Source organism: Stegastes partitus, unplaced genomic scaffold (genome assembly GCF_000690725.1).
Source record: "Stegastes partitus isolate 25-593 unplaced genomic scaffold, Stegastes_partitus-1.0.2 Scaffold1144, whole genome shotgun sequence".
Classification (NCBI taxonomy): Eukaryota; Metazoa; Chordata; class Actinopteri; family Pomacentridae; genus Stegastes; species Stegastes partitus.
In genome coordinates this window covers 124,667-151,487 of record NW_007578875.1, presented here as the reverse complement: position 1 = coordinate 151,487, position 26,821 = coordinate 124,667, and the positions used below count along the sequence as shown (strand labels likewise).

General features: G+C 41.5%; 2 protein-coding genes across 2 annotated transcripts; one reads left to right on the top strand and one right to left on the bottom strand.

Annotated features, from left to right (window-relative positions):
- Positions 1-308: 308 nt before the first annotated feature.
- Positions 309-26,497, bottom strand: ift140 (intraflagellar transport 140 homolog (Chlamydomonas)). Its single transcript, XM_008296653.1, has 29 exons — positions 26,351-26,497; positions 26,013-26,234; positions 25,581-25,702; positions 25,325-25,455; positions 24,609-24,784; positions 24,212-24,303; positions 24,025-24,131; positions 23,791-23,933; positions 23,467-23,670; positions 23,292-23,364; positions 23,061-23,152; positions 22,777-22,904; positions 22,577-22,694; positions 22,357-22,478; positions 22,117-22,252; positions 21,873-22,004; positions 20,992-21,227; positions 6,875-7,052; positions 5,401-5,591; positions 5,195-5,290; positions 4,958-5,090; positions 4,570-4,713; positions 4,301-4,429; positions 3,961-4,143; positions 3,144-3,347; positions 2,751-2,963; positions 2,190-2,356; positions 1,285-1,426; positions 309-1,155 (listed from the first exon to the last, which is right to left on the bottom strand). Exons 1-29 carry the CDS (start codon positions 26,495-26,497, stop codon positions 976-978), a joined length of 4,341 nt encoding a protein of 1,446 aa, XP_008294875.1. The 3' UTR covers positions 309-975.
- Positions 8,025-17,223, top strand: tmem204 (transmembrane protein 204). The gene is made up of 3 exons (XM_008296652.1): positions 8,025-9,149; positions 9,851-10,006; positions 15,836-17,223. The coding sequence occupies exons 1-3, from the start codon at positions 8,870-8,872 to the stop codon at positions 16,078-16,080; spliced, it is 681 nt and encodes a 226-aa protein (XP_008294874.1). The 5' UTR covers positions 8,025-8,869; the 3' UTR covers positions 16,081-17,223.
- Positions 26,498-26,821: the final 324 nt, after the last annotated feature.

Below are 26,821 nucleotides of genomic sequence, written 5' to 3'. Positions count from 1 at the left end.
GAGCATAAATATACACAGTTTACAGTATTTGTGTCGTAAAATATAGACCGTATGGAAGACCTTTAGCAACTTTATGTATTATTTAGCTATTAATTTACATGTTTATTCCATCTTCTGTCTAGTAAAATTAGATTGGAGCCACTATCAGAGGAGAGATAGTTGAATTTCACTGACAACAGCGCCCCCTGGTGATCGCAGCTGTGAAGTGTATTCTACTATATTCCCGATTTCCATCAGTTTGTTTGATCGATTACGATTTATTACAGGCCTATGAGCGTCACTACTGATATAAAAACATTACAACCCGATTTAATTTTAAACCTGTTTTATTGTAAGAACTTTACATTGTATTGTAACATTAGAATTCACAGTCTAAGATACTCGTGGAAGTGCGGCCTCACAGGCTATCAAAAATAGTTGCAAAATATTATACAGAGATATAAACTTTGACACTGAGAGGATATTCTCATGTAATATATGTAAATATCCGATCATCTTTTCTTCAATCTGAACCATTCTGCAAAAACAAAAAAAAAACTGCAGTACAAACAGTTAAACCAAATATTAAATAGAACCAAACAGCCTCGATATAATCAGAATTTTAAGTACCTTATGCATGTGAAACACATTGAGGATTAATTATATTGAACATTTTAAAATGTTGCGACCCACCGTATGTTCATGAGCTCCATTAACATTATATTAGAATGTGTAGTGTTGATTTTCCAGGTCGTGTGTTTTGCAGGTCAAACCAGTTCTCTGAGGTAACAGACATCTTCTTAAGTCAGTTACCCTCATGAGTTTGGAAGTTGAAGGTACCATGATGTGGCCTTTGTATAGCGTCTTTCCCTTCAGTTTTTTTGTCAATGTTTCACAGTAGTCACATGGTGACAGTGAAGTTCCTATTATTGCAAAAATTGCTGTTCTTTTTTTCTTCCCTTTTCTTGTTTTTTTTTTTTTTTCCAAATGTCATAGTTAAGACACATTTAAGTCCTCCTCCACTTCATCCTCCTCCTTCACACTGTGCCTGCCGTCATCGTGACCCAGTGATAAACCCATCTTCTCTTGCAGGGCCTCTAGGCTGGCCTGGCTAATGTAGTACCTAACATTCTGTGATGGCACCATCTTCTGGAGCTCCTCCAGCTTACGGTAGGCCTGGAGAAGGATTAGAGGTGTTTATTCTTAGAAATCTGGCAAAATGTGAGATTATTCTGGAGTTAACATCATTTTCAGAAGTGTGCTTTTACATATTAAAAAGGCTAGAAAAAAAAAGATGACAGTCACCACTTGAAAGCTGCCTTGTTGACAATGGTGCTCGATGAGGAAACCAAACGCGTCTCCGATCCTGACAGCGGGGTCCAGCTCCGGCTCCTCCAGCAGGGCTTCACATAGCTGGGCCGCCTCACGAGGATCCTCAGCGTACAACCTGCAGACAGACGGGGAAAGCTTCAAGCATCATGTGAAGATCAGAGAAAAGAGAAAAAATCTGTTCTGCAAGGAAAAAGGAGGAATTTATTATGAAGAAGAAGAACTATGAGTTACACTTGCATGAAAAAGGACGTATGGAAATTGATGAGGTTTTATTTTTTTACATACTTTGACAAGCAAACACTTTCACTCTGTGAAGCAGCGTCTACAGATAAATACTGAATAATCAAACAAACAGCACATAAAATTGACATTTTGCTGTAATTTTCATGATTTAAATACATTAAAAAAAAAACAGATTAGTCACAGGAACCAAGCGGTACGCCCCTACATTCATCACACCTCCACAGGTGGAACCAGCCTCATTTAAACCTCTGACATCTAGAGTCTGGTGTTCTCTTTGCTGTTGATGTGTGTGGTGTCATCGTGCCAAGATTTAAAGAGCTTTTCTAATGACTTTACAGAAGAGGTTGTGGATGCCTGGAAGTCTGGGGAAGAATTCAAAAAGATCTCCAAACTATTTGAAATAAATCATTCTACTGTGATGAAAATCATCAACAAGTCGCACAGACGACCAGTTTGTCCAGAACAGACCCTTTCAGCAAATTCAGGCCAAGAGCAGAATGTTTGATGCAAAAAAAAACTTTCCAAGAGCCCCAAAATTTCATCACAGAATCAGCAGGTAACTATTTTAACAAAGCAACATTTTTTATGGAACATGTTAGCATAAGCTACTCTTTCACATGACTGCATATTCATACCTGCGTATGTGGACAAACTTCTTGATCAGTGTGATCCTGTGCTGCAGGTCAGCCAGTCTGGCTTCATGTTGTCCAGTTGAAGCCTCCTTTGATTTTGAGAGACACTTGGAAGCCTCCGTCAGTGCATCCAGAGCCTTTTCATAGTTCTGGTAATCATCAATCTCCACCTTAACCATGGAAAAAAGAAAAAAAAATTAGTATAACTTTCAGCTCAAAAACATTTTCTCAGATTTTTTATACTTTTTAAAAGTTAAATTACAAGCAAAAACTGTACATTTTGGCTGTACTAAAAGCTTTTTGTCTTTGTTTAACAATGACTGTAACAAAATAAAACCACAGCTAACACACGTATTTAGGAACCATACTTTAGTCTGAAGATTATTATTGCTATTTAGTCATTTAATAAAACAATAATAACGGGTAAGAGAGGCTCATTTAAGACCCCTGAAATGAAAAAACGTATATTTTAAAGTTTTCATTCTTAATTCATAATCAGTTCATGATAACTGTCAAGAACTTAACTGATATTTTGATAGTGAGTGTTTGTGAGTGTTGCCCCACCTGAGCACAAGCTTCATAGAAGCCAGCCAGCAGGTCTGGTGCTCTGCCTTTAGTGTAGAAACCGATGATTGTCTTTAAGATTTCGACATTTTTCCGCCAGTCCAGAGACTGAAGATAGTTGGCAGCCATGATGAAAAGCTCTTTCTGACGGCAAACGTTGGCAAAGAATATTATTTTCTCTGTGTCGCCTGACTTAAGGAGCGCCCTCATGGCCTGTCAAACAGAAAAACAACAAAACCTTTAAAGCTTTCAGGATCATATTTGTTAGTAGAACACCTGGCATCAGGCTGACAGACCAGAGAGTTTGTCCCTTGTCATATCACCCAAATACATACAGGATGTTCTGAGCTTTCAGAGACTCCATCAAGGGTTTACCACACGGCACATGTTTACCTTGAGTTTGCTGCCTGCCTGTGTGTATTTCTTGGTGGCCAGGTGGTAATTGCCCTGACGCATGCAGCAGTCAGCGATCTTCTCCAGCAGCTCCTTGCGAGCCTCTTCAGACAAGTCAGTTGCATCTGTGACAGTCATTCTCTCAGCCAGGTCCTCTGTGATAGTCAGGTTCTGGGCCAAACACAGCTCCAGGGCTTGATGGTACTGGGTATACATACACACAGAAGTGTCAAATACTAAATACTTAGAAGAAATTCAAAGATTTGTTGAATGGTGTGACGACAGGTACCCAGTGTTAAACACAAGCAAAACAAAAGAAACTGTGTTTGACCCCCGGGGGATTGGTGACCACAGGCCAGTGGTCATCCATGATCAAACTATTGCTCAGGTGAACACTTACACTTATCTAGGGCTGTCTATTGATAACACGTTACTGGAAGAAGGCTCAGAGCCCCACGCTGCCGATCGAACAGGTTTAAAAATTCATTTGTTCCAGCATCGATCAGGTTAATTAATAAGTAAAATAGTTGTAATTGTTTTTTGTCTTTTGTTTTTTCTTAAAAGTGCCATGTCTTTGGACTCACTAAATTAGACCAGGATATTCATTTTATTCTGTTTTTATTTGATTTATTTATTCTTTCTATTAACTGTATTTTCCCTGTTTGTGTATGCTTGTGTTGGCTGCAGCATGGGAGAAAAAGCCCAAGACAAATTTCCCACACCTGGGACAATAAAGTTAATCTTGAATCAAGACATACCAATATAAGTAAGCACATGCGAATAGATCCCTGGGAAAGCAGGTCATAATGTTTCATACCTTCTTGGCTGCTACCAGTAAATCCACAGACTTCTCAAACTGGGAATGTGTGATGAAGAAGTCAGAGCAGCGAGCGAGTAGGGCTGGGTCAGAGTTCTCGTTCAGATCCTCTGCAATCAGCTGAAGGGCAGAGAACTGTTGGGTGGCAAAGGCCAGCTCGAGAGCTTTGGAGACATAACCAGCCTACAAGAGAGAAATTATTGTAAACATAGTGCTGATTGGATAGGGTTTAGGTTTTTTTTTCCTTGTTGATAAGTTTTAATGCATGTTGCAATGCTGCCCCCTTGTGGAGAGATTCAGAATGCATCAACCCAAACACAGAGTGAAAATGGTGACCGACCTTGTGATAAAGCGCCACAGCTCGGTCCATATGAGTGCCTTTCTCCTCGTAGTAACAGGCGGCCTCCATCATGTCCTCTGGATTACTGAGCAGAGCCAAGTTCATCAGCTGGTCATCCAGGCCGTTCTCCTGCTTAGACACAGACAGCTCAGTACACCACTCAGACTACGAGTCAGCAATAAAAAGTCTTAATTCATAAATATCCGCATCTTGGATCTGCACAGAGATTTGTAACTGAGCTGCTGATGGGTAGAACGGTGCTGCTTTACCTTACAAAGCCGTATGGCGTTGTTGTAGGCCTGGGCTCGTGTGTAGAAGTGGACCGCTTGTTTGATATCATCGTGGCCCTCATAATGTCGGGCCAGGCGGTATGATGCTGCTCGGTCGCCTGTGTCATTGGCTATCTCAGATGCCTGATAAATAAACAAGCACATCATCACGTGTGAAGTCTTTAGTTAGGGATCATTGTTGCAGTAAAACCTGGGCATTGTTGCTGGGAATCGAACAAACAATACACATATGTATTTTTCCTATTTCTAAGAAAACTCATGTCTGAAGTGCAATACTTATTTTAAAATAAGTACAATGGTGTCCTCAAAATATCAACCTTTTCAATAAGACACTGTTACATGATTCGTGTAGTGCAAACTGAGTGACCTTCTGAATGTTCCCCATGTAGCAGTGGACTCGAACAAGAGAGAGGTAGTCCTGAGCGAGCTCATAGAAACGTAGCGCTGCATCCATGTCCGACTGGCTCTCCAGGTACTGGGCCCACCACTTATAGATGTTTCTGGGTTGATATGACGATAGGAGCCATGTTTAAATGTAACACAGTATATGCACACAGTGTCAGGTGATATTCTCTGCAGACGACAAGCTTCAGTCTGGACTTACTTGTCTTTCATTTTGTGGACATAAATCTCTAGAGATGAGATGTCATCCTGGAGCATTCTGGGCACCTCAACCCTGTGTGTGTCCGATTTCTCATAACTGTAACAAAAAGGATAATAATCATACTTTGCTTCCAGTGGTAAATGTGCACAGAAAGTCACAAATGCTGGTTCCAAACTACAGACATAAAACCACGGGTTCTGTCTTACTAAGCAATGGCCAGCGGCTTGTCGCCCATGGACTCCAGGTATTTGGCATAACTGTAGTAGGTGGTGCGCAGATGGATGCGGTCGTGAGTTTCAGCTGTGTCCAAAGCCTGTTGCCACTGGCCAGAAGCCTGGTAGAAATTGTTCAGCAGGTCATAGCGTTGACAGCTCTTGTACAGTTTCTCTGCATCTTCCTGTTGGAAGACAGGAAAAGATGATGGAAAGATAATTGAGTTTTGGTCTGGAAAGTCCCCTGGTCTGTGTGCGGTGAAATGCTGGGACCTAAAAAGAGAATGTGTTATTTGTAGCCAAAGGATGTGACATTACTGTACGCAGCAGTGGAAAGTAACTCCATTTACTCAGGGATTGTACTTAAGTACAATTTGAGATGCTTGAATTTTATTTGAGTATTTCCATTTTATGCTACTTTATTCTTCTACTCTGATACATTTAAGAGAGAAATACTGCACGTTCTACTCTAGGACAATTAGACGAAAGTTTAAAATGAAGATTTTACACAATAGATAATATAACAAGCTTTTAAAATACAACGCAGTTTTAAAGATTAAACCAGTGGTTTTCAAACTTTTTGGCCTCAGGCTTCGTACAAAAAGCAGTGTGTTATCAAGGTCCCATTTCAGATGTCTATGAGTTGTTATCAGCTCCACCAAATAGAGATTTTTTCCCCACTAAACTTCTCACTTGGTTTCATTTCAGTGATCGTTCAGATGGTCCTGTATCAACCAAAAATCCAAAATTAGAGAAAAAGTCCAAAAACTGAAAACAAACTTATGTGTCAGACCTTTGGTTTTTCTCTCCCACTATTCACCTCATGACTCCTGAGATGTATCTGCTGTTTCTGTATATAAAGCTGAATAACAGCAAATACAACTGTAACATGCTGATGACACACTGATGCTTCAGGATTAACATTCTAACAATCCAACAAATACAATAAAATATCACTCAAAGTGACCAGACCAGTACTTTTACTTTATTACTTTAGCTGTATTTTGCTGTTAATATTTAAGTACTTTGCTAAAGTAGGATTTCACAAACAGGAGTTGTACACTGGTGTATTGATACACAGTTAAGTAAAGATCTGAATACTTCTTCCACACCTGACTCTATGTCAAACAACAGGTTATTTATGAAAAATTTTTTATAAAAATAAAAAATCCTCTAAATTGATTTTAACTGGAGCCAGCGTATTTCTTGCTATCTTATCTTTTTTCAACAAAAGTCAGTCTAATGTCCTTTCTCTGCTTTTGAATGTATGATGCTTTTACACATCCCATCTCCGTCGTTTGTTCCAAATTTAAAAGATATCATGTGATAGGAAAGGTTAACTTGAACCCTAAATAAAACTTTTATGCTTTTTCTCTGAAGTAATTAATTAACAATAGTGGAGACACAAACTTGACTGAGTCAGGCATGTCTTATTAGTCATTCACACTCTACCAGTCAGCTATCTTACCAGCATGCCGAGCTGAATGGCCAACATGGCCACTTGGGCCTCTGGTTCAGGCTCAGCCTCCGCCTCCTTCAGCGCTTTTGCTGCCCTGGCATTTCCCATATTCCCAAGGCACACGCGTGCCACATCCAGCCGGCGGGTTTTCACACACATCCGGGCCATGTTTTCCCATACCGCTTTACTACAGAGAAAAGAGAAATGGCTTGTTTGCAAAGGTGATGTGTGGTTCACTGCACTGGTATTTTATTATTCAAAAACAAAAACAGTTGCACACATGCATGTACATCTGATAAGAGATTTCCTGTTGGAGAAAATACAATGTTGGTGCACGGTGGAATTACTTTCCAGTTATTTTAGGGTCAGTTTAAGTTTATATTTTAGACCCAGAGATGGATGTTAATGGGGAAATGATGACAAACCTGTAGACTTAAATAGGCACATAACCGAACAAATGAGTAAATTATAAGACTGAGTGTAGGACTTTAAACTCAAAGCAAGAGGCGTGCTTTTCATTATGTCTTCCTTTTTTTTCCTTTTGTCTTGCTGACGCAAATCGGCCCGTCATCCCCTTTGCTTCAGCTTCCATTCCAAATTTAAGATTCCACAGCCATCTGGTCTGTATTCGCATCCCCTCCCTCCTCCTCGCTTTAGCTGATACAGATGTGGGCTGTTTATTAAAGTTAGGCAACAGGAAATACCCCAAATCTTTAGGGGCCCTGCTATAAGTGGGACGCCAAGTGAAATAAAAAGAAAGTCGGGGTAGTAAGTGTGGTCAAAATCATACTTTATATGGACACAGAAAACCAAGCCTCAAGTCAAAAAGTGAGATATTTAAAACTGCCGTGAACAGTCGAGCTCACTGCACACGGAGCGGCAAGATCTAGAGATCCAGAAAAGGAAAGACAAGAGAAGAAACGGGTCTACATTTGGCCCCTCTTCCCATCCCCTTTTCCTCTCAGGAAACACATCCTGTTGCTGGCTGACTGTGGCGGCCAATGTGTTTGTTGCACACGAGAGAGAGGACTTTAGCGAACGCCCCCTGCTCTCCAGACAAAAGAATACACCAAACAGTGACGTCTAAGAGGGGGCCTTTTGGACATTCTCTCACACAAACACACCGACACACACACATATTTAAAGTGAACATGAAGGAGGGAGCTGTCTGTTTAAAGCTCGCTGCAGTTGCGAACTGATGTCTCGGACTATGATGAACAGTAACTCCCCCACGTTTAAACTCTGACCTCCAGCATTTGCAGAGAAGAGAGAGAGAGAGAGGGAAAGACAGAAAGAAGCAGAGGGAGGTGGGCTTGAGGACTTCTTGTTCCAGTCAAACAGCGGGGGGCTCTTCAAGTCGAGAGACAGTCCTGGGAAGTCTGAGCAGAGTCACCAACGAGTCAGCTCCTAGCAACACTGTATGAAGAATCTATGCTGTTTTTTTTCATCTGTACTCCTCTGAGAGAAATGTGGCATTGCTGAAAAGGGGAAAAAAAGAAGAAAAACAATCTTCTGCCTACACAGAGAAACCAGCTGCACACACAGGAGTCAGAAGAGTGCAAAGAGCAAAAGCACAGAAGAAAGGAAAAGGAGAAGAGACTAAATCAAGCAAGAATCCAAGAGTCAAGCTGCAGCCAGCCGAAGCCAGTGGAATGGACCAAGGTGCCAGTTGGATTAATCCCCACGTGCCCACATTGCTGTCTGAGGAGGAGGGCTGAGGATCTGCTGCAACGTCAACCAACTCCTGAATGAGGATGAATGGAGATGTTCTTTAGCTAAGCTTTAAAACATCACTCTTGACAATTTCACCTCTGTGCGAGCTGGAACAACACTAGCGAACAGCTGGAAGAAGTGGAGGAGGTGGAGAGGAGTCAGGGGGCCCAGAGCACTGCTGGTGCTACTGGCCCGGAGGAGAGGCCGGGGAGCGGGCAGCACGCTGAGGAGGAGCAGGAGCCTGAGGAGGGACGCGACGGAGGGGGAGAGGTGGCGGGCGTCGGGCGTCGCATGGCCGTGCAGAGGCTGGTGGCGGCAGCGGTGGTGGTGGCCCTGCTGTCCCTGGTCCTAAACAACGTTGCAGCCTTCACACCCAGCTGGGTCCTGCAGGCTCTGGAGGATGGACGTAAGAGGAGCGTGGGACTATGGAGGATGTGCCCCACAGGTGGTGAAAAGGGCCGCGATGACCTCCAGGCTGGGAGAAGGGCGCAAGGGACACAGAGACAGTGCGAAGGCCTCGGATGGGGCTCTGAGTATGCAGGCTACCAAGAATCCCGCAGCACTGTCAAATGTAAGTTTTTACTTTGAAATGTACGTTTAAGTCTAGTTTCAAAAAAGCAAAAAAAAAAGGAAATATTACCAAAAACATCTCTTTCTCATTAAACATGTCAACTGATTGATTGGTGCTAGTAGTTCTCAACAGAGACAAAGCAGTGGTATGTCTCTGCATGGGGTCATGTGGTTGTCCTTTTTTTTTGTTGTTGTTCTCTTTTATTTGAAAAAAACGCTGCAAAAGAATTTCATTGTCACTGGCACCAACTTGATTTGCACACTCATAAAATAAATCTAAGGAAACATTAGCCCAGGGCAGCCAGCCAAGAATTTAGGGTATGTACTACTAATTCTTTATGTTGCTGCCAACTGGGTTTGAGTAGCTGGATAAACATTCAGGCAAAGTCAGCACTGTGATGGATTTATATGCTTCTTGCTAAATTAAGCTCCATTGAGAAATTGCCATTCAAAAACAAGACTGGCAACTGCTGAACTTCCATTGGTCAGCTTTACTGGGCACAATGGGCAGCGCTGCCTACTAATGTTAGACAAAGAAGCGGGGCACCATTCATGAAATAATCCTGCCACCGTGCTACGAATGCAAACGTTTTACATGGCTTCAGTACCTCTAAGTTAGGCTTTTCTAGCTTGACATCTGTATACAACTATTACATTCACTGTGCAAGAAAACTGACACAACTTTTCTTCTGGTCCCTCAAGTGCAGTTTAACATGATGCGAGCGTGTAACCTGATGGCGACAGTGGCCCTGACAGCCGGTCAGCTTATCTTCCTTCTAGGCCTGATGGAGCTGCCCTTCATCACACAGGAATCCCAGTGGTGGGAGGAGGCCATCGCTGCACTCTTCCAGCTAGCCAGTGAGTACCAGCGTTCCTACAGTTTGTTTGTTTAAAGCGCCTTGCATCTGAAAGGGTCTATCCGACAACCTACGCACATTTTATTTTGGCACAGAAACATAGAAATCCAGATGCTGCAGAGCAAAGTTCACATGTTTCTGGCTGAGTGCCATAAAATAGGGCTAAAATCACAGGGAGGGGGGGAGGGAGGTAGATTGGCTGACTTTTAAATACTAAAGATCAGCTTCAAATGCTGCAGGAAGTCACTGTGAAAACTTCCAGACACGAGTAAAAGGCAGGACACCTCTTGCCTTGTGTTCAGCCAGTAGGAGTTCAACCTTGCCTTGCCTCTGAACATGCCTGGTAGACAATAGTTTTACAAAATGCAAATTTACACCTATGATAAATGTAGAGAATGTAAAAAAAACAAAAAGTGATAAACGGTGACAAAATAGTGGAGACAAAACAAAGGATTTAACTTCTACGTTTCTTAAACATGGTTTGCTGAAAGAACGGTGTTTTGGATTTTAGTGCAAAGAGAGACAAAGGTAACAAACTAAAAGGAATATAGGAGAAACAGAACAATCTTTAGGGTTAATTAGAAGCAGACAGTGCAATCACTGAAACAAAACCTCCCCTTAACAACTAGCACCCATCCCTCTATCAGTCAATCTGCTGTGCGACACTCAGAGTTGGCTGCCACGGCCTGTCCCAGTGTCCCTGCTGAGGAAGTGTGTTGTGCGCAGTGGTCGCTCAGCTGCTTGGTATCAGAGCAGCATGAAGGGGGTCTGCTCTGAGTCTAAATTTAGTCCTAGTCCAGAATCCATGGGCCAGAGCTGCAGCGAGCCAGGGAGCGACTGTCGGGCGCCAGGATATCCCTGCTCAGGACGAGGAAATGTCTGTGACTACCTGTTATGCAAACCCCTGAGCTGAAGAAGGAAAAAGAGGGGAGGGGGAATGGACGGGAAAGACAGCGTTCGACAGGGACTGTATGTTTGTGTGTGCACTGGCAGGAGGGATTATGCGCATACGTGTTTGTGTACGCTGCTGTGTGCATTGTGTTTATAACATGCTTGGGTAGAGACATGTCCCGTGGTACACATGACAGCAGGGTGGGAATGGCCTCCGTCTAGATAAGCTCGCCTGGCTTTTATGTCTGTGTTTACAAAATGTCCAAGAGCAGCAGCAAATAAAGAATCTCCTCTTTATCATGACTGCCTTCAGCACATTGCAGCAGGGATGACAGCTTTTATCTACAGACTTTGGCAAGAGGATTGAGACCCACCCAGTGCTACTGTACTTTTCCAGTATGAGACAATACCAGCAGCCAAACCTCAGTGACCAAGAACTCGTTTCATCAAAACATGTTTAAGAAAGACAATCGTAAAATAGACGTGTTTCCTGGTGTAAAAAGAAATAAATAGCTACTTCCCTGACATCTAAAAATAATAAAGCTCCCTGGAAAAATGTCATCTTTCAGCTTGACTCTCTAACCATATATAGTCAACAAAGCTGCCGAGTATCAAGATGACATTTTCAGCGGATGGGATGTTCCCCAACCGAGCTGTAAAACGACTATGATTTACATTAAGCCTTACACAGGCAATCTGAGATACGCAGGGGAAAACGTGTCTGTTACTCTACAAATGTTGTTGATTTCTAGATCTTAAAATAGCTCATCTGTTGTGTATTTTAAAAAAAATATAGAATTAAATAGGAACAATCAAAGCTACTAGTTATTTACAGAACTGTAAGTCTATTGCACGTCACACACCAGTTACTGGAGTTTGCTCAGTTGTCTTGGAGACAGTTAAGTATCAGAGTTTATTCTTGGCCACATACTGTATATAAAAGATGGGTGTAGCGACTGTGATGGCGCTCATTGGTTTGTGGACTACTGCTTTGATGGCTCGGGTTTGGTGTTTGGCCATCGGCATCTTGGTCTTTTGAAACCAGACGTGACGAGCGTGCGGTAGATCTGACTGAGAACTTGAGGATGCTAACCCACAGGGTAGCAACCTATCAAACTCGCATTGAGTAGCACTGAAGCATACTCAGCTTTATTGTCAATGTTCTTCTAATAGAAAAACAGTTTACAAAATGAACACCATGCTGTATTCAGAAAGTCTTGTAACCTGGGATTCAGACCTAACACTTGATAGAAAAATGTTTATTTAGTGAGAAGTAGGGTCATTTTCTAAAAGACTATTAGACAATCAGACTTAGTTTTGCAACAAGAGAAGTTGCCTCCTGCAGATCATTAAAAAATGCAGGTTTAAGGTACTATAATGTTGACGTCCCGTTGTAGACTACATGTATAGTATTTACTGTCTATGTTCTTGACCTTAGAATTAGTAGCATATCAGTTTATAAAAGTCTAGTAATACTGATGCTTGATCCTTTGGCCAGCACATAACCATATAGATACACAGATAAAGCTAATTCCAACTGTTTCTCATATTAAGGACCTCTTAGGCACAGTGGGCTTTGGAGTTAATTTCTAATGTCAGCACACAAACACACACACAATAATGTTACCATGATCATCCACTGTATTTAACATCTTAGCTTAGCATCACAACATGCAAAAATTTGCTAAGTAGCACCAAACAAAACACAGCTGAGGATATGTAGCCAGAGGAATTGATATATTTTGAGTTGTTAAGCTTCTTCTCTTGAGATACTTTGTAGATAAATGAAAGCTTTGATTTCCTGGTTGTGGTTGATATAAAATCAGGATTCACTCTTAGGATTGGTATCTGTTCCAAATTTTACAGGAATCTATCCAATACTTGTTGGGATATATCCATCTAGGGCAATGTGAATCAACACTGCCATCCCTAGAGTCACATCACTAACATGGAAGATAAAAGCGCCTTTTTTCTAAGGTTTTGTATTGTTAGTTGGACAAAACATGCAACAAAACATTTTCATCCAAACCCTAAAAAATGATGTGGACATTAACTATGATTTAAACAAGTCACTTATTAATTGAATAATCACCACAATCATCAACAATGTAAATAATAGAGGACTGTAGCCCTAATTCCTCATCAAAAGGATGCAAAATACACAAGTGGTGGCCTCGTTTTAGCAAATTAAAAGGGTCTAATCTTCTTAATACAGATAGCTGTTTAGGCCTCTACCATTCAGCAGTTCAGTCCCCATTCCTGCTTTAGCCCTCCCCCACTGAGTCAGTGAATAGGCTTCAGTTATGAATGAATGGAGATATTTTTACCCATCGCTCTCTTTCTCTGGAATGTTTTCATTTTCAGACGTGCCAAAATGCTCCACAATTGCAAGGAGAGTGTGAGAGTGTGGAATAACAATATTAAACTCCATAGACTGATATCTCAGCAGCGTTAGCGGGTCCACACTACAAGCACAATACCCGGCCGTTTCACCCCTGGAGACGTCTCTGGAATGTGTTTTCTGAATGGGCCGGGCTCCAAAGTGTCAGCTGTCAGCACGTCAGATCGTACACCTCTAAGATGAAGCTCATTGTTGGTTTTAGTTCCGAGGAACTTCAGAGGAATTCATATGAATCCGTGCTCAATCATTTTTCCCTAGAAGTCTATGTGCTCAATAGATCCCAGACTAAAGTTTGACTAAGACATCAAGCATGCGAGTAATTCTGTTCCTGTTAAGAATAAACCAAAACGGCAACTGGAAGGAAATTTCCAAGAACTACCCTTAACAAAGGTTTACTTTGATTTTCTCCATGACAGATAATGTCAAATGTCCAGCGACTGTAATATATTACCCTTGAAGCTCAGGGTGTGGTGAGGAGGGAAGGAAGGAAGGATGGAAAGAGGAAGAAGGGGAAGGAAGCTTAAGAGATAAGTCTGTGCCAAAAAAGAAGGTTCACACAGCCCACCCTGGCTGGAACCTGAACAGGATCTTATTCATTTTCTTGGATAAGGAGCCAGACAGGTTAAACATGAACAGAATGAGCAAACTGTTGCATTCTTAAGTGTACACACGGTGGCTGACACGCAATGATACACAGACACAATTATCCACATCCTCACTTAAAACAATGACAGCCATCTTATTGCAGTGGTACAGAAATCTATGAACTCCCCCCATTGGTGCCGCTGACTGCTTCAGGAAACTGACTGATTCATATCCTAAAGCACTAACATCCCTATTTCCACTGATTATTTTTGGTTCCTATATTTATACCACTGTGGATGGGGCAGGTTTTTCGGACACGTATTACTGTTGAACTATTGAATGGCTCCGGACCACTCTTGAATGCACTGAACGTGATCGCGCCTGGGGATACTTCAGAAGCATTGCTTTCATATATGGTTCTAAAGGTAAAGAATGAGGAAAGGTGTGGGCTATGGAGACATTAAATAATGCTGATAATGTTCGATAAAACAAAGCAAGGATCAAAGAAACAGCATGGAACCGAAGGCTGTGGCTTTCTACCTTCACATCCAAACAGGAGTTCCTCATTTAAACTGCAGCGAATCAAAGAAATCAGGAGATAAAACATCTCAAAGGCGTTTCCGACCTTATATTCAGGCTCTGATATTTTTGCACTATTGAGAACTTTAATCTGGAGATCTCAGCCATTCTTCCTAAGAGGAAACAGATTTCCCAAAATCAAAGACCTCACACAGAGATCCAGCTGAACAGTGAGATACAGGGCTGCAGGGATGGATGTCTTATTGTCAGCATGAGGGATTTCAAGACACATTCGGCAATGCAGCCTTCTACATTACCTGAGCTTTAGACTTCAGTTTTCTGAACTAGAAAAACACATGCATACATGGTGATAGGATAGAGAAGGAAGCATTTTTCAGATTGCTTTGCTCAGAGAAAACTGGGGGAGAAAAAACTTTTTTTTTCTTTTCTGTAACCAGTTTTTAGTACAGTACTGGATTTTTGCTGATGCCTGATATGCACATATTTTCCAACTCAATTAGGCCAATTGCTGATATTGTTTTATGCACATATCTATTTCGTCTTGTAGTAGAGAAAATCCCATCTCTCGTGTAGTGGAATTAACATATTACTGTATTGACTCTTATCTTAGCTATTTTATTTTAGTTACCATTTTCAAACAAAACTTTGAATTTTTACACTGACAGAAACAATCTTCCTAAAGTGGTTAATTTTGGGGCCAATGCAGACATCATAGTGCAGACCTAGTATGTAGTCGTGTTAGTGGTGTCGCTCCATGGATCACTCTCAGCCCAACCAGTCAAGGCAGACGGCCGCCTTCTCTGAGCCTGGTTCTGTCACAGGTTTTTTTTTTTCTCTCCATTAAAGGGGTGGGTTTTTTTTTTGCTTTTTTTGGTTTCATCCCACTTCCCAAATCATAAGGTCTTGTTGTGAATTGGCGTGATATAAATGAAATTTAATGGAACTGAAGTGAATAGATGACAATGTGGATCTGTCGGTCTCTTTGGCATAATATTGCCCTGGAAATATCACAAAACACAACTATGGATTACTATGAAATGTGCACAGGTATTCCTGATCTACAGAGAATGAATTCTATTGGTTTTGGTCATCCTTGAAATTCTCAACTTCCACTACAAGGTAGTTTTTTCTGACATTTGAATGAAATGTCTTGGATCTTCACGTCACCCTCCAGGATGAACTGTAATGACTTAGACTTTGATTGTTTTACTAGTGCCACAATTAGGTTAAAATTTTAATTAGTCAAATATTTCAATTTATTACCAGATATAAAGGTAATTGGTTTATATTTGTTTTTTTAAACAGCACAGAATCCATAAAAATTCTTAGTTTGCCGAGGCCTGAAAAGTACATATTTTAACTGAGATGTTGGTAAATGTATTTCCACTGATGAGATCTTTTCTCTCTGTGCAGGTTTTGTGCTGGTGATTGGACTGGTGACCTTCTACAGGATCGGACCCTACACACACCTGTCCTACTCCTGCTACTTGGACATAGCTGCTTGCTTGCTGGCCACATTGGCTGCAGCCATGCTCATCTGGAACATTTTACACCGCCGCGATGACTGCCTCGCACCTCCGGTCATAATCATCAGTCGCTCACTGGCATCACCTTTCCACCCACGTCTAGACAACGACTACGTCGAGTCGCCTTGTTGAGACACAGCACTTCACAAACCAAGCCGATAAGGACTAACGGACGACAGTGACAAGACTGTGCTCTCAGCTACTCCTGTTTTATTCCAGCAGGGTGTCTGCGATGTGACTCTCTAGAGAAGAAGACACTCCTGTGGTGCTACAGCAGCTGGACTAACATGTACATGCATTTGTATTCAATTTCTCCCACTTCTTCCACTATAAATAAAAATATCTGAATTATTTTTGCTGCTTAGTGCACAGAAGTCACATATTTAACTACAGTTAATGTATAAAGCAGCTCTGAAGTTCCAGACATATTCAAACATTGTATGATGTTCCATGTATTCATGCTTGGGTGAGCTAATGATGGAATTTGGACGAGGACTGTCTTCTATAAAACATCCTGATGAAAAGATCAAGCTGGAACTTGACCTATTTTGTTAAATGCACACTTATTAAATTGTCTCCTGCATAATTATAAATTGGAAATAATGAAAGATGTTAAAATGATAATACCAGAATACCTCATATTTGTCTCCGTCCGTACAAAGCTCATTACAACTTTATTACATATTGATATTAACGGTATACTTCGCAAGTACGTAGGTAACTAACAAGGTAAAAGCAGAAGAGTCAGTCAGCAAACTTTTTAGTTGTGCTTTTCCAAATCAGTGAGGATATTGAATTTTAAAACAGCCACTGCACGGTGACAGTTTGATCAAAGAAGATATGAGGGTATTTTGTCACTTATGAGGTTTTGCCACATTTTTTCTCTTGAAACAGAAAATAAAAAAGACAAATGACCTGCCAATTATTACATGTGAATTTATTTGGGGTTGTTTTTTTAAAAGCATTTTTTGTTAAACTGATGATACCAACTATTTTGCCTGCTATTGGAAATGACATTTCATTACTAAAGTTTATTGTTTATGATGCTTTCCATATGAATCTCTGCTCGCTTGTGGTACATATTGTATACTTAAATTAATATAATATTAAAGGATAGAATAGTGTTATCATTAGTAGTAGTATTGTCGTGACCATATCATATTTCAGCAAAGAACTCGGGGCTACGTGTGGGTATTTCACATTGCCGAGCATAGGGGCACAGTCAAATAATAATATACCATGTAAATTCAATAAATTTATTGGTAAATATTCAAACACACTGGTGGCTGTTGTTACTACTGCTTGGTGTCCAACACCACACCTGACATATTGAACATCTTTAAAAATGTCAGATAAGAAATAGGACAGAAAGCTATTTAAAACATTGAGGAACAAGTTTAAACTTTAGCAACTGACTCAAGACTAATTCTCTGATATTCTACATTCAAAGGACATTTACTAACTTTTTCAGAAGCTTTTAACCATAAATCACAGCACACAGTCAACCTAAGTTTCTTCAGGTGTCATTACGTGACCTCTGAGAACAGAAAATCACAATATTTTATCACAGATTCCAAAGAATGACCCTCATTGTCCAACTTTAAAAACTGTTATGAGTTTGATATTTGTTAAGAGTTAGTTAAGATTCATTTCAAATAAATTATGCAAGCGGAGCTTGTGGATGCACTATTCTGTTGTAGCTAAAGAATGAAAAGCAGATTAACCGTAAGGATTAAAAATGGAAGGTTTTTCAGCCCTAGTATCTATAAAATGACAGTGGGCCTTCACCGTAGCTAATTATTTTTTTAGGAAAGATGCTGAATATAAATGACTACAGCCAGCTAAGCAAAAACTAAATAAAAAAATAAAATAGCCTGTTTGTTCACTCAAGAAATTAAAAACCCAACAAAAAAAAAATCAGGCGTACAGAAAGAGAGACACAGCATTCAGCAGTGAGAGGGAAGTGAAGCTGAATTTACACTTCTTCCTCTGCTGCCTGTTAGTCTTTTTCTTGTAAATTTGGTGTTTTTTGTGTGTAACACCTAATAAACCATCATCCAATGACGGTAAAGTGATTGAAATTAACTCTCTGCGCTTAGCTTCTCATTCTAACGACAGCCAGGATGGACTCTATTTCCTCATTGATAACATGTTGAATAAAACACCACAAAGTAAGTGTAAACTGTAAACGTTAAGCCCTGTAAAATCTTTTTTTTCATTTTGGTTGGGCAGTAGCTGAGCTTGTTGCAGATCTGAATATTCAAAACTATATGGACAGTGTTGTTTAGTCCGCTGTGACATTATTTCACACACGTTTCAGATTTCATGAGAGAAAATGTAGGGATGTGATCACTTCAAGTAGTTTAAAGTTATACCGTATTGTATGAAAATGTGAGTGTGTAAGTAAAAGTGTTAATATAGATTTAGAATGTGTGCTACAGCAATTGAACTCAAAGACACAAAAGCATTCATCCATCCATCCATTATCTATACACCTCTTAATCCTCACTAGGGTCGTGGGGGGCTGGAGTCTATCCCAGCTGACTTAGGATGAAGGCAGGGGACACCCTGGACAGGTCGCCAGTCTATCACAGGGCCACACTTAGAGACAGACAACCAAGCACACTCACATTCACACCTATGGATAATTTAGAATCACCAATTAACCTCAACATGTTTTTGGACTGTGTGAGAAAGCTGGAGAACCCGGAGAGAACCCACGCTGCACGGGGAGAACATGCAAACTCCACGTAGAAAGATCCCAGGCATCCTAACCTGGATGCAAACCGGGGATCTTCTAGCTGCGAGGTGACAGTGCTAACCACCGAGCCACCATGCAGCCCCTGTTCCTTTAAAATGCAACTAAAAAATGCTGTAATTCAGATTAAGTAGCAGTGAACAGAATCATTTTAAATTCCAGCTATGCTATCATTATACAAAAGATGATTCACACCTGCCAGGTGGAAAATGATACCAACAGTCCCACTATCTTCTGTGAAGATATCTATATTAAATGCAATTCAGATTCTGCTGGATGCCTCAGGAAACGATGGTATTAGTGTCTTTAAAGAATAACAGAATAACAGTAGAGAAGAACATTTCATGAACATGAGCATAACCTGAGAGCATGAGGGTTGAAAGTACCGCAGCCAACTATGACTACAACATCATATCAGTCCCAGCCTGAACACTTCCTCGGGTGTTTTAGTTCCTGATGGAAAGGGGACTTTACCTTTTAAATAGCAAATGCAATGCAAAAGATAGTGCGACAAGGCTCGCATTGATATGGGAAGATAACCCTGTAACATGTCACCTTAAAGTCAAGGACAAAGTGAATGCAAGGAAGTAGCACAGTCTGGACTGAAAGAGACATTCCAACCTGTATCTGACACACTGCTTTAGGCAGCAGAGGGACTTTCATACTGAGACTATCTGCTTTATGTCTTAACGTCATTGTCTCAGCTTGAGTCAGAACATCCAGGGGCGAGGCTGAGAAAAGCTCCATTAATACACGCACAAACACCGGACACAAAAGCTTCTTCTGATGATGCAAGGCAGCGGATTTTGTACTTCACACATACAGGTAGCTGACACCTGTGACATGTGTGAACTGACCCTTTACTGGACATGTGTGAGACAGGTGTATCATCTGTAGTGTTGCCAGCACGTTTCTTCATATCACCTCAAATACACGGGCTAGATGAAACAAACCTGACTTCTAGTTCCTGAGTCAAATTCAGACTATACATGAGAACCTTTGTTGATTCAAAGATCTCCATCACAGACACAAGTCCCAGAAGATACAGGTTACTGCTGCAGGAAATGCATATTCCTGTGGGTGGAGATATGCGGGAATCGAACACAATACCAATCTTTTTAAAAAAAAGCGAAGCAGCAGTAAAAATAGCCATCAATGTGGAACTTCGTAAAGCTGTCATCAGGCCTATTAAACTCCTTGGAATATCCGGCCAGTGTAATATGCTGTTTTCCCATTTGTTTGTTTTTACGCTATTTTCCCATTTGCGTAATGTTTGTACGTGCGAAAGCTACAGCAGCAGCGGAATTCAGGACGAGTGCCCCGAATCACGTATTCGTCCACAGATAACATCACATCATTGCTGAAATCCCATATACAGCCTCCTAACACACACACACACACACACACACACACACACACACCTACAGGAACGGACACACACATCCTTTTAGCGACCTGATTTAATGTTTGCAAGAATGGAAGGGGCACTCCTTTTGGACCAAACTGGCAGGGGGACCTCATGTGTGACTCAGAATGTGTTTAGAAAAGTACATCCCCTCAGAACACACCCGCACACTAACAGAAACAGTCACATATATACACATTGAAGAGTTCCTTCCCTCAGCACAGACCCACAAAAAACTCCTTAATCATGTCCTGTGTTGTAAAATCTATTTAATGTAGTTACATAAACAAATAAAAATGTAGCTTTGGTGGATGTTATTTTGGTGCTGCATGATGGTGTGATTTAAAACTACATATTATTTAACAACACATGTATATGGTTTTAAATGGAATCGCATTTTCAAAAACCCTTGGTGTGTTTTTGTCCCAACCTATAAAATATTCTGATTGTTTACAGGCAATTCTTTAAAGAAAATACCAAAATAGACAGGGCTGAGTGCCTTGATAAGACTTCAAGAGAGCACATCAGGGGTTAGGTTACAGAACTATTGTGGCAGTCTGACCTTAACCGTCAAAGGTGCTGAGTGAAAAGAGGAGCGAAGAAAGGCAAACAGCAACAATGCCGCATTTTCTACATAAGTCAAAACCAATTTGCTACAGCTCTCCCACTGCAAACCATTGTGGAGCGTTCTGAGAAGAGTCAAGGCTGTGGTAACAATGCTACCCCCGTGTGTTTTGCTCAGCCTTTGAACTAAAGCCCCTGTGGAAAAGACTAGTGGGAGTGTGATGACAGTGATCAAACATGGGGGTGTGTCCCCAGTGAGTGTATGACGCTGTATGTCTTCAGTGAGCTGACACATGACGATGTACTGACGTCTTACCTCTTGATGAGTTTGATGGACTTGAAGGCTTCGTCCATGTCACCAATAGTCAAGTAGAAGCTAAAGTTGAGCATGGCATCACGGGTGGCCTTCTCACAGTTTTCCAGGCCCACAAAGTCTCTGAGAGGTCGCCTGGACACCATATGGGGGAACTGGGCAATCGCTCCTTTGGAAGTCTGGTTCTGGTGTGAAGGTGGTGGTGAAAGCTCTGCTAACCCTGGATCCCTCTCACCTGGCTGAAGAGTGCAAGACCAGGTAGGAAGGCGTGGTGTTAGACTATCGGATTCACAAATCGTAATAAATGAGGCATTTTGTGAAGGAATCAAAAAAATAAAACGATGAAGGGAACACAGATATTGGGGAACAGGTAGGAGGCAGAGCAAACGTAACCACAAAGCATCACAGAACAAATCTATTCATCAAAACGACTGCGGTAGGAATTGGACACACATTAGTGAGCTTGAAATATTGCAAGGACGCATTTGTGCTGCTGGTGCTGGGGAGTCGATATTTTCAATTTTGCTTAAACGCAGCACTTGGCCGTCAAAGGCTGTCACAATCACAATCACTGGAAAGTGGGAGTCGAGAACACTGAAGGTTTCGGAACAAACTGCAGGGGACAGACACTTACTTCTGGCTGAAAGACACCACCCCTCCGAAATAATAGCTGGGGTGTGTTAGACCAAGCAGAGTTTCAGAGTAATGATAGGTGTGAACAAAAAAAACACAACAAATATGTGGATACAAAAAAAATAGCAAGATTTTAAAACAACCAACTCAAAACTTTCAAGAGAGAAACATTATACATTTGTGTAGGAGCGCCCCACTCCCACGCCTTAAAAGACAACACACAAGCAGAACAGAGTGTTCTGTCTTCTCACCTTGCAGCTAAAACAATAGTAGGGCACATCCAGAGCGAGGAGGGCTTGTAGGCCTGAAGGTTTGGGGTAACAGTCCTGTAGGAGGAGCCCATGCTCCTGCGTACAGAAGAGTGTCACGACTGACACATCCACCTAAAGAGACGGAAGGCAGCGCACAGTCAAACTACTTTTTAGCCATTTAATTACATATATTAACATAATTTATATATGTCTTTAAGCAGGTTATTTTACAACAGGCCTTTACCCGATCCATGTAGCTACTTGATGAGGATTCAGAGCTGATTGGCACCGTCTCACAAACAAAAAGACGAGGTTCACTCTCATCCCAGAAGTGAGATACAGGACAGCGACCGAGGAGCTCTGTCCCCTGAAACTGCTGCCTGACAAACAGAACAGACGTGACGTGCAGCATGTGAGTAAAAAAAATGACAAGAAGATACTTTTAATGGATGCAGTTAAGACAGATAAAAGCAGCTTCACTTACTTTTCACTTTCTTCTTGCTGTGAGATACCACTGGATGGTCTGCCCGTAAAGAAGTCAAAGTGGGTCACAGTGTCCATCTCAACATCATAAAAGTACACTTTGTGATCAGGTCGCCCATTAACCTGAGAGGAAAGAGTTGCATTCAGTTCAACTGGGGAATATATCATCACTTGCAGTTAGATTTCAAAAAGGAAAATGAGCCTGAAAGCTGCCTATTCACCTGAGAGATTAAGATGCTGACTTGGCTGCCGTTGGCGTTACATTTAACAGACCTCAGGGCTCCCAGATTGGCAATCTGGTAAGCCAGGTTCTTAGCACTGCAGTGAGCTTTGGCATCTCTATAAAGACATGTACGAGATGTAAGATGTGGCAGCCTGGCAAGGTGCCTGGAGAGGTGATAATACCATATAAATGTCATACCTTCTGGAGAGGTCAAACACTCTGATGTGTCCTGTGTCTGTTCCTACCACCAGGTAAGACTGGCACACACTGAGCAGCACAGGGTTTCCCTCTGCTTTGGAGAAGGTTAAAAGCTGCTTTACTGTGCCCTGTATGAGGAGGGAGAGAAATAAATGGTTCAAATACTACTTCGATGTGTGTTTATACATTCAAAATAAAATCTGAATCAACTTTTAACTTTTGAAAGAACACACCTAAACATTTGCCACATTTCTGTGAATATATTTAATAATGGTAAAACAGACCTGTGGCGTGCGGATTTGAACCCTGTTTGGTTCCACAGTGTAGAGGTTCTCTCCATGTACGGCTACCACATGGGAATCACATGGAAATGATCCTGGGAAATCAGAAGATAGAGGAAGCGAGTGCGGAGAAATCGAGAATAAAGATTGTAAGTAAGTGCACAAATGCAGAACAGTACCACATCTGTCATACGCTGTTTGGACTGTTCAGATAGTTTTTGGTGAGTGTTGTACCTGTATTGCGTAGAGTTGTCCCTGAAATCTCGAACACAGTGACCTGCTTGCCATTCCAGACTGTAACTGAATCCTGTTAGCAGGACAAAATATGTCACATTACCATGATGTCAGTTTAAATTTCTCTTTGTCTACGTGGGCATTATTCTGTAGAGGCTTTCACTGTAACTCTTACCTTGGTAACACACACTCCTTTGATGTGTATGTCGGAGTGCAGAGCAAGGTGCGCTCCTGTGCTGAACTGAGTGATGCTGAGCTGTACTGGGGTAAGCTGCACTGCTGCCACCTGCTGGCTGAAGTGAGCTGACATCACATGCTCACACAGGACCAGCACTGTGTTGGAATTGTTTGCTGCCAGCAGATTCAGACTTGAGCCCCACTGAAAGTAAAAATGTCGTGTAACAGAATACGATACATTTCTTGTCAGGAATATCGCTGATATATATATACATGGTATGTTACTGAGATTCATATATAACGGCAGTGGTCAAGACATTACCTGCAGCTGAGTGACGTTTCCCTCTATTTCAGTGGGTGTCTGCAGCTTCCACTGGACCTTGGTGTCGCCTCTACTGTTGCCTGGATGCACCACCATCCTCCACATTGCTATGCGCCCATGGGTGGTACCAGCTGCTAGGATTTCTGGGGATAACATATAAATGCAATGAGGTTTGTTTTGAAGTCTGCACACCATCAGTAACACCATACCGTGTGACAAAAACACTTCAGTTACCTTTTCCTGGACAGTATGAAACACAGTTGATCATCTCTCCCCTCTCAAAGCCCAGAGTCTCATCAAGACACAAAACATAGTTGTCATCTCCCTCCAGGTCCCACAGCCTAAAAAATTCACGAGGCAGATTATTACTTGAGTTTCAAAAGGGCTATTATGCATACACAAACAGTGCGATTATAGACACCTGACGATGGGTTCCCCTGTCGCTGTGATGAGGAGGCTGTTTTCTGTCCAGACAACGTCCATGTTCTGCCCAGACCTGCTGCTCAATTTGACCTGTCAGTGAAAACATGTTCACAAACTAAGTTGTGCATTAATTTAGGCTAGTCTTTAGACATGACACTGAATAAAACAGACAAAAATATGAATGTATAGTATAAATGTGTTTATGGCTTCAAGAATTGCATTAATGTTGATTTTACTAGTCAATTCTTGTAGAATTTCAGTAAAACACAATTACATTAATTAATACAACTTTTGTTAGCCTACAACACTGATGCACTTTGTCAAACAAGACTATCTGAATTAGCAAATACAACTATCTGATTAGAAAGACACCATTTTTTGAGAATTTTATATACCTTCATAAACATCGTGGCTGCACCGTCAGGTCCCAGAGTGTATTGTGACAGCATGAGGGTCTCTGTGATGACTGCGAGGGCCTCCCTCTTCTCAATATAGAAGAGTTTCTTGATGGAGCCCTCTACACTGAGAAGTGTACTTGTCTTACACTGTTCATCCACGTAATGAACTTTACCTACATACAAGGAACACAGGGTTAACCGTTTATAGGGCGCTCCTTGAAATATTTGGAAAATGACAATTTCAACCCTAGGGTGTTATTGAAGGACATTTCAAGATATATTTTTAGTTTTGTGACATAAAAAAAAAATGTTGCAAATCAAGATTAATAAATTTACCATATATGGTCACTTATATATGTATATGGCAAGAAAGGGAGTCTATAATAAATAAAAGGTAAAGTAACAAACTGCAAAAAACATTGATTTAGAAAAGGGTCAAAGATTAAATAAGTGGAATATCTTTTGCCTTAGAGCACAGAATGTTCATATTTTGTAGAGATGTGATTGGATTTTACATCAATAGCAATGCCTCGCCCAGTGAAAACGCTTTTCTTTTCACAACTCTTCTTTCAAGAGACTCCTGCAGGCTTGCTGCTTCACAGGAGCAAAAAAAACCCCACTATATGCTGAGTTCTGACATTGTGGAAAACTGACAGCCACAGACAAAGACTAAAAAAAAGGCAAAGAAATGAACTACTTCAACAAACTCTTACCATCTGCAGTACTGACGTAGAATGCAAGTCCTTCCTGCGGACCCATCTTTAGAGGTGCTCCCTTCCAACTGAACATGTCCAGAGCACTCTCATCTCCACTCACTGATGCCCGAGCGAGCATTGCTACGTCACTGTGAGAAGAGTTGGGCCTACAATCAGCAACACTTCACCCAGTTCAAGAGGACACAGTGAAGTCACAGTGGTTTCAATCTAATCCCACTTCTAGGTCTACTAGGAGGAACATCCAACTACTTACTCTCCAGGTGAAGCAGGTTTGAAGATGCAGCAAGTTAGAGGCTTGCTGTAGTCATGCTTTACTAGATGGTTTCCTTGAAGTCTCCCCCTAGCATCTACCTTCCATACTGCCAGAGATCCAGTCTGTCAGTAAACAATTAGAGTATATTTATGCAGCACAAGAAGAAGAAATTGGAAGTAATTCTCAGATTGCATTTGCGTACACAAGTGATGCGATTCATGCTTAGATTACCCCACTAAGGCTTGTGCCTAAACTGCAATGTTGGTAATCCAGCCTTCGACATATATTCCCAGACAAAAAAGCAGGTTTATTACGTATGAAAACCTGGCGCACCTGCATATCCACCAACTATGAGTGCATCAGTATGTAGATGACATGTAAATGCAGTATGTACCAATGAGTCCGTGTGAATAGTTCTTGCAACGCACTCACCTGATCACCAGTTACCAAGCGGCTACCCGAGCTGCTCCACTCCAACAGTGTCATGCAGGCTGTATGTGTGCTGGGCAAGACCGTCTGATCTCCAGAGGGGTGTGTTAGCAGCACTACCTCCCCATTCTCCCAGCCTGTTGCTAATACTGGCTTTGTGGGATGCCAGCGCAGCACTATGGGCAGGAAAGGACGCTCTATTTGACAGCTCTCCACATGCTCTCCCTGTACATGGACAGAAGTAGTTTTAAGTATGCATCATTTGATAAGTGAAGTGTCATTTATGATATTCACATGCAGTAAATATTGGAAAATAGAACAGTTGCAGTTCCAGTGTTTACCTGCTGCAGGTAGAGGTCTACATTGCCTCCAGTGGCAGGACTGCTTGAGGCCACAGCCAGAACAGGAAGAGCCGAGTGCCAGGTCAAAAGACAGGGCACATCACTTCTTTCAGGGGCTTCAATACGGTGGTCAAAATACACCGCCATGTCCCCAGTATTTCTCCCTAGATTAGAAACAACAATCATGAGATGGGAGCTACCTAGAATCTCTCGTGATAGTTGATCGGTGCATTCTTTGACTTCACGTGTTCTGTTTGTTGTACAGCTTCATTTCCCAGTGGTAGTTGCTTAGCTGTTTGGCTAGTTCACGTTTGACAGACGGCTAATCACAGTTAACTCTAAAGTGCAACCTCGAAGAGCATCCAGTGATTTAAGTATTTAATTTCACTTTGCATGTAGTTCACTTAGTTCGTTAGTTTACTATTGTATACAGTTAAATAATGCTGACTTAAACGAAGCCATGACTTCTCC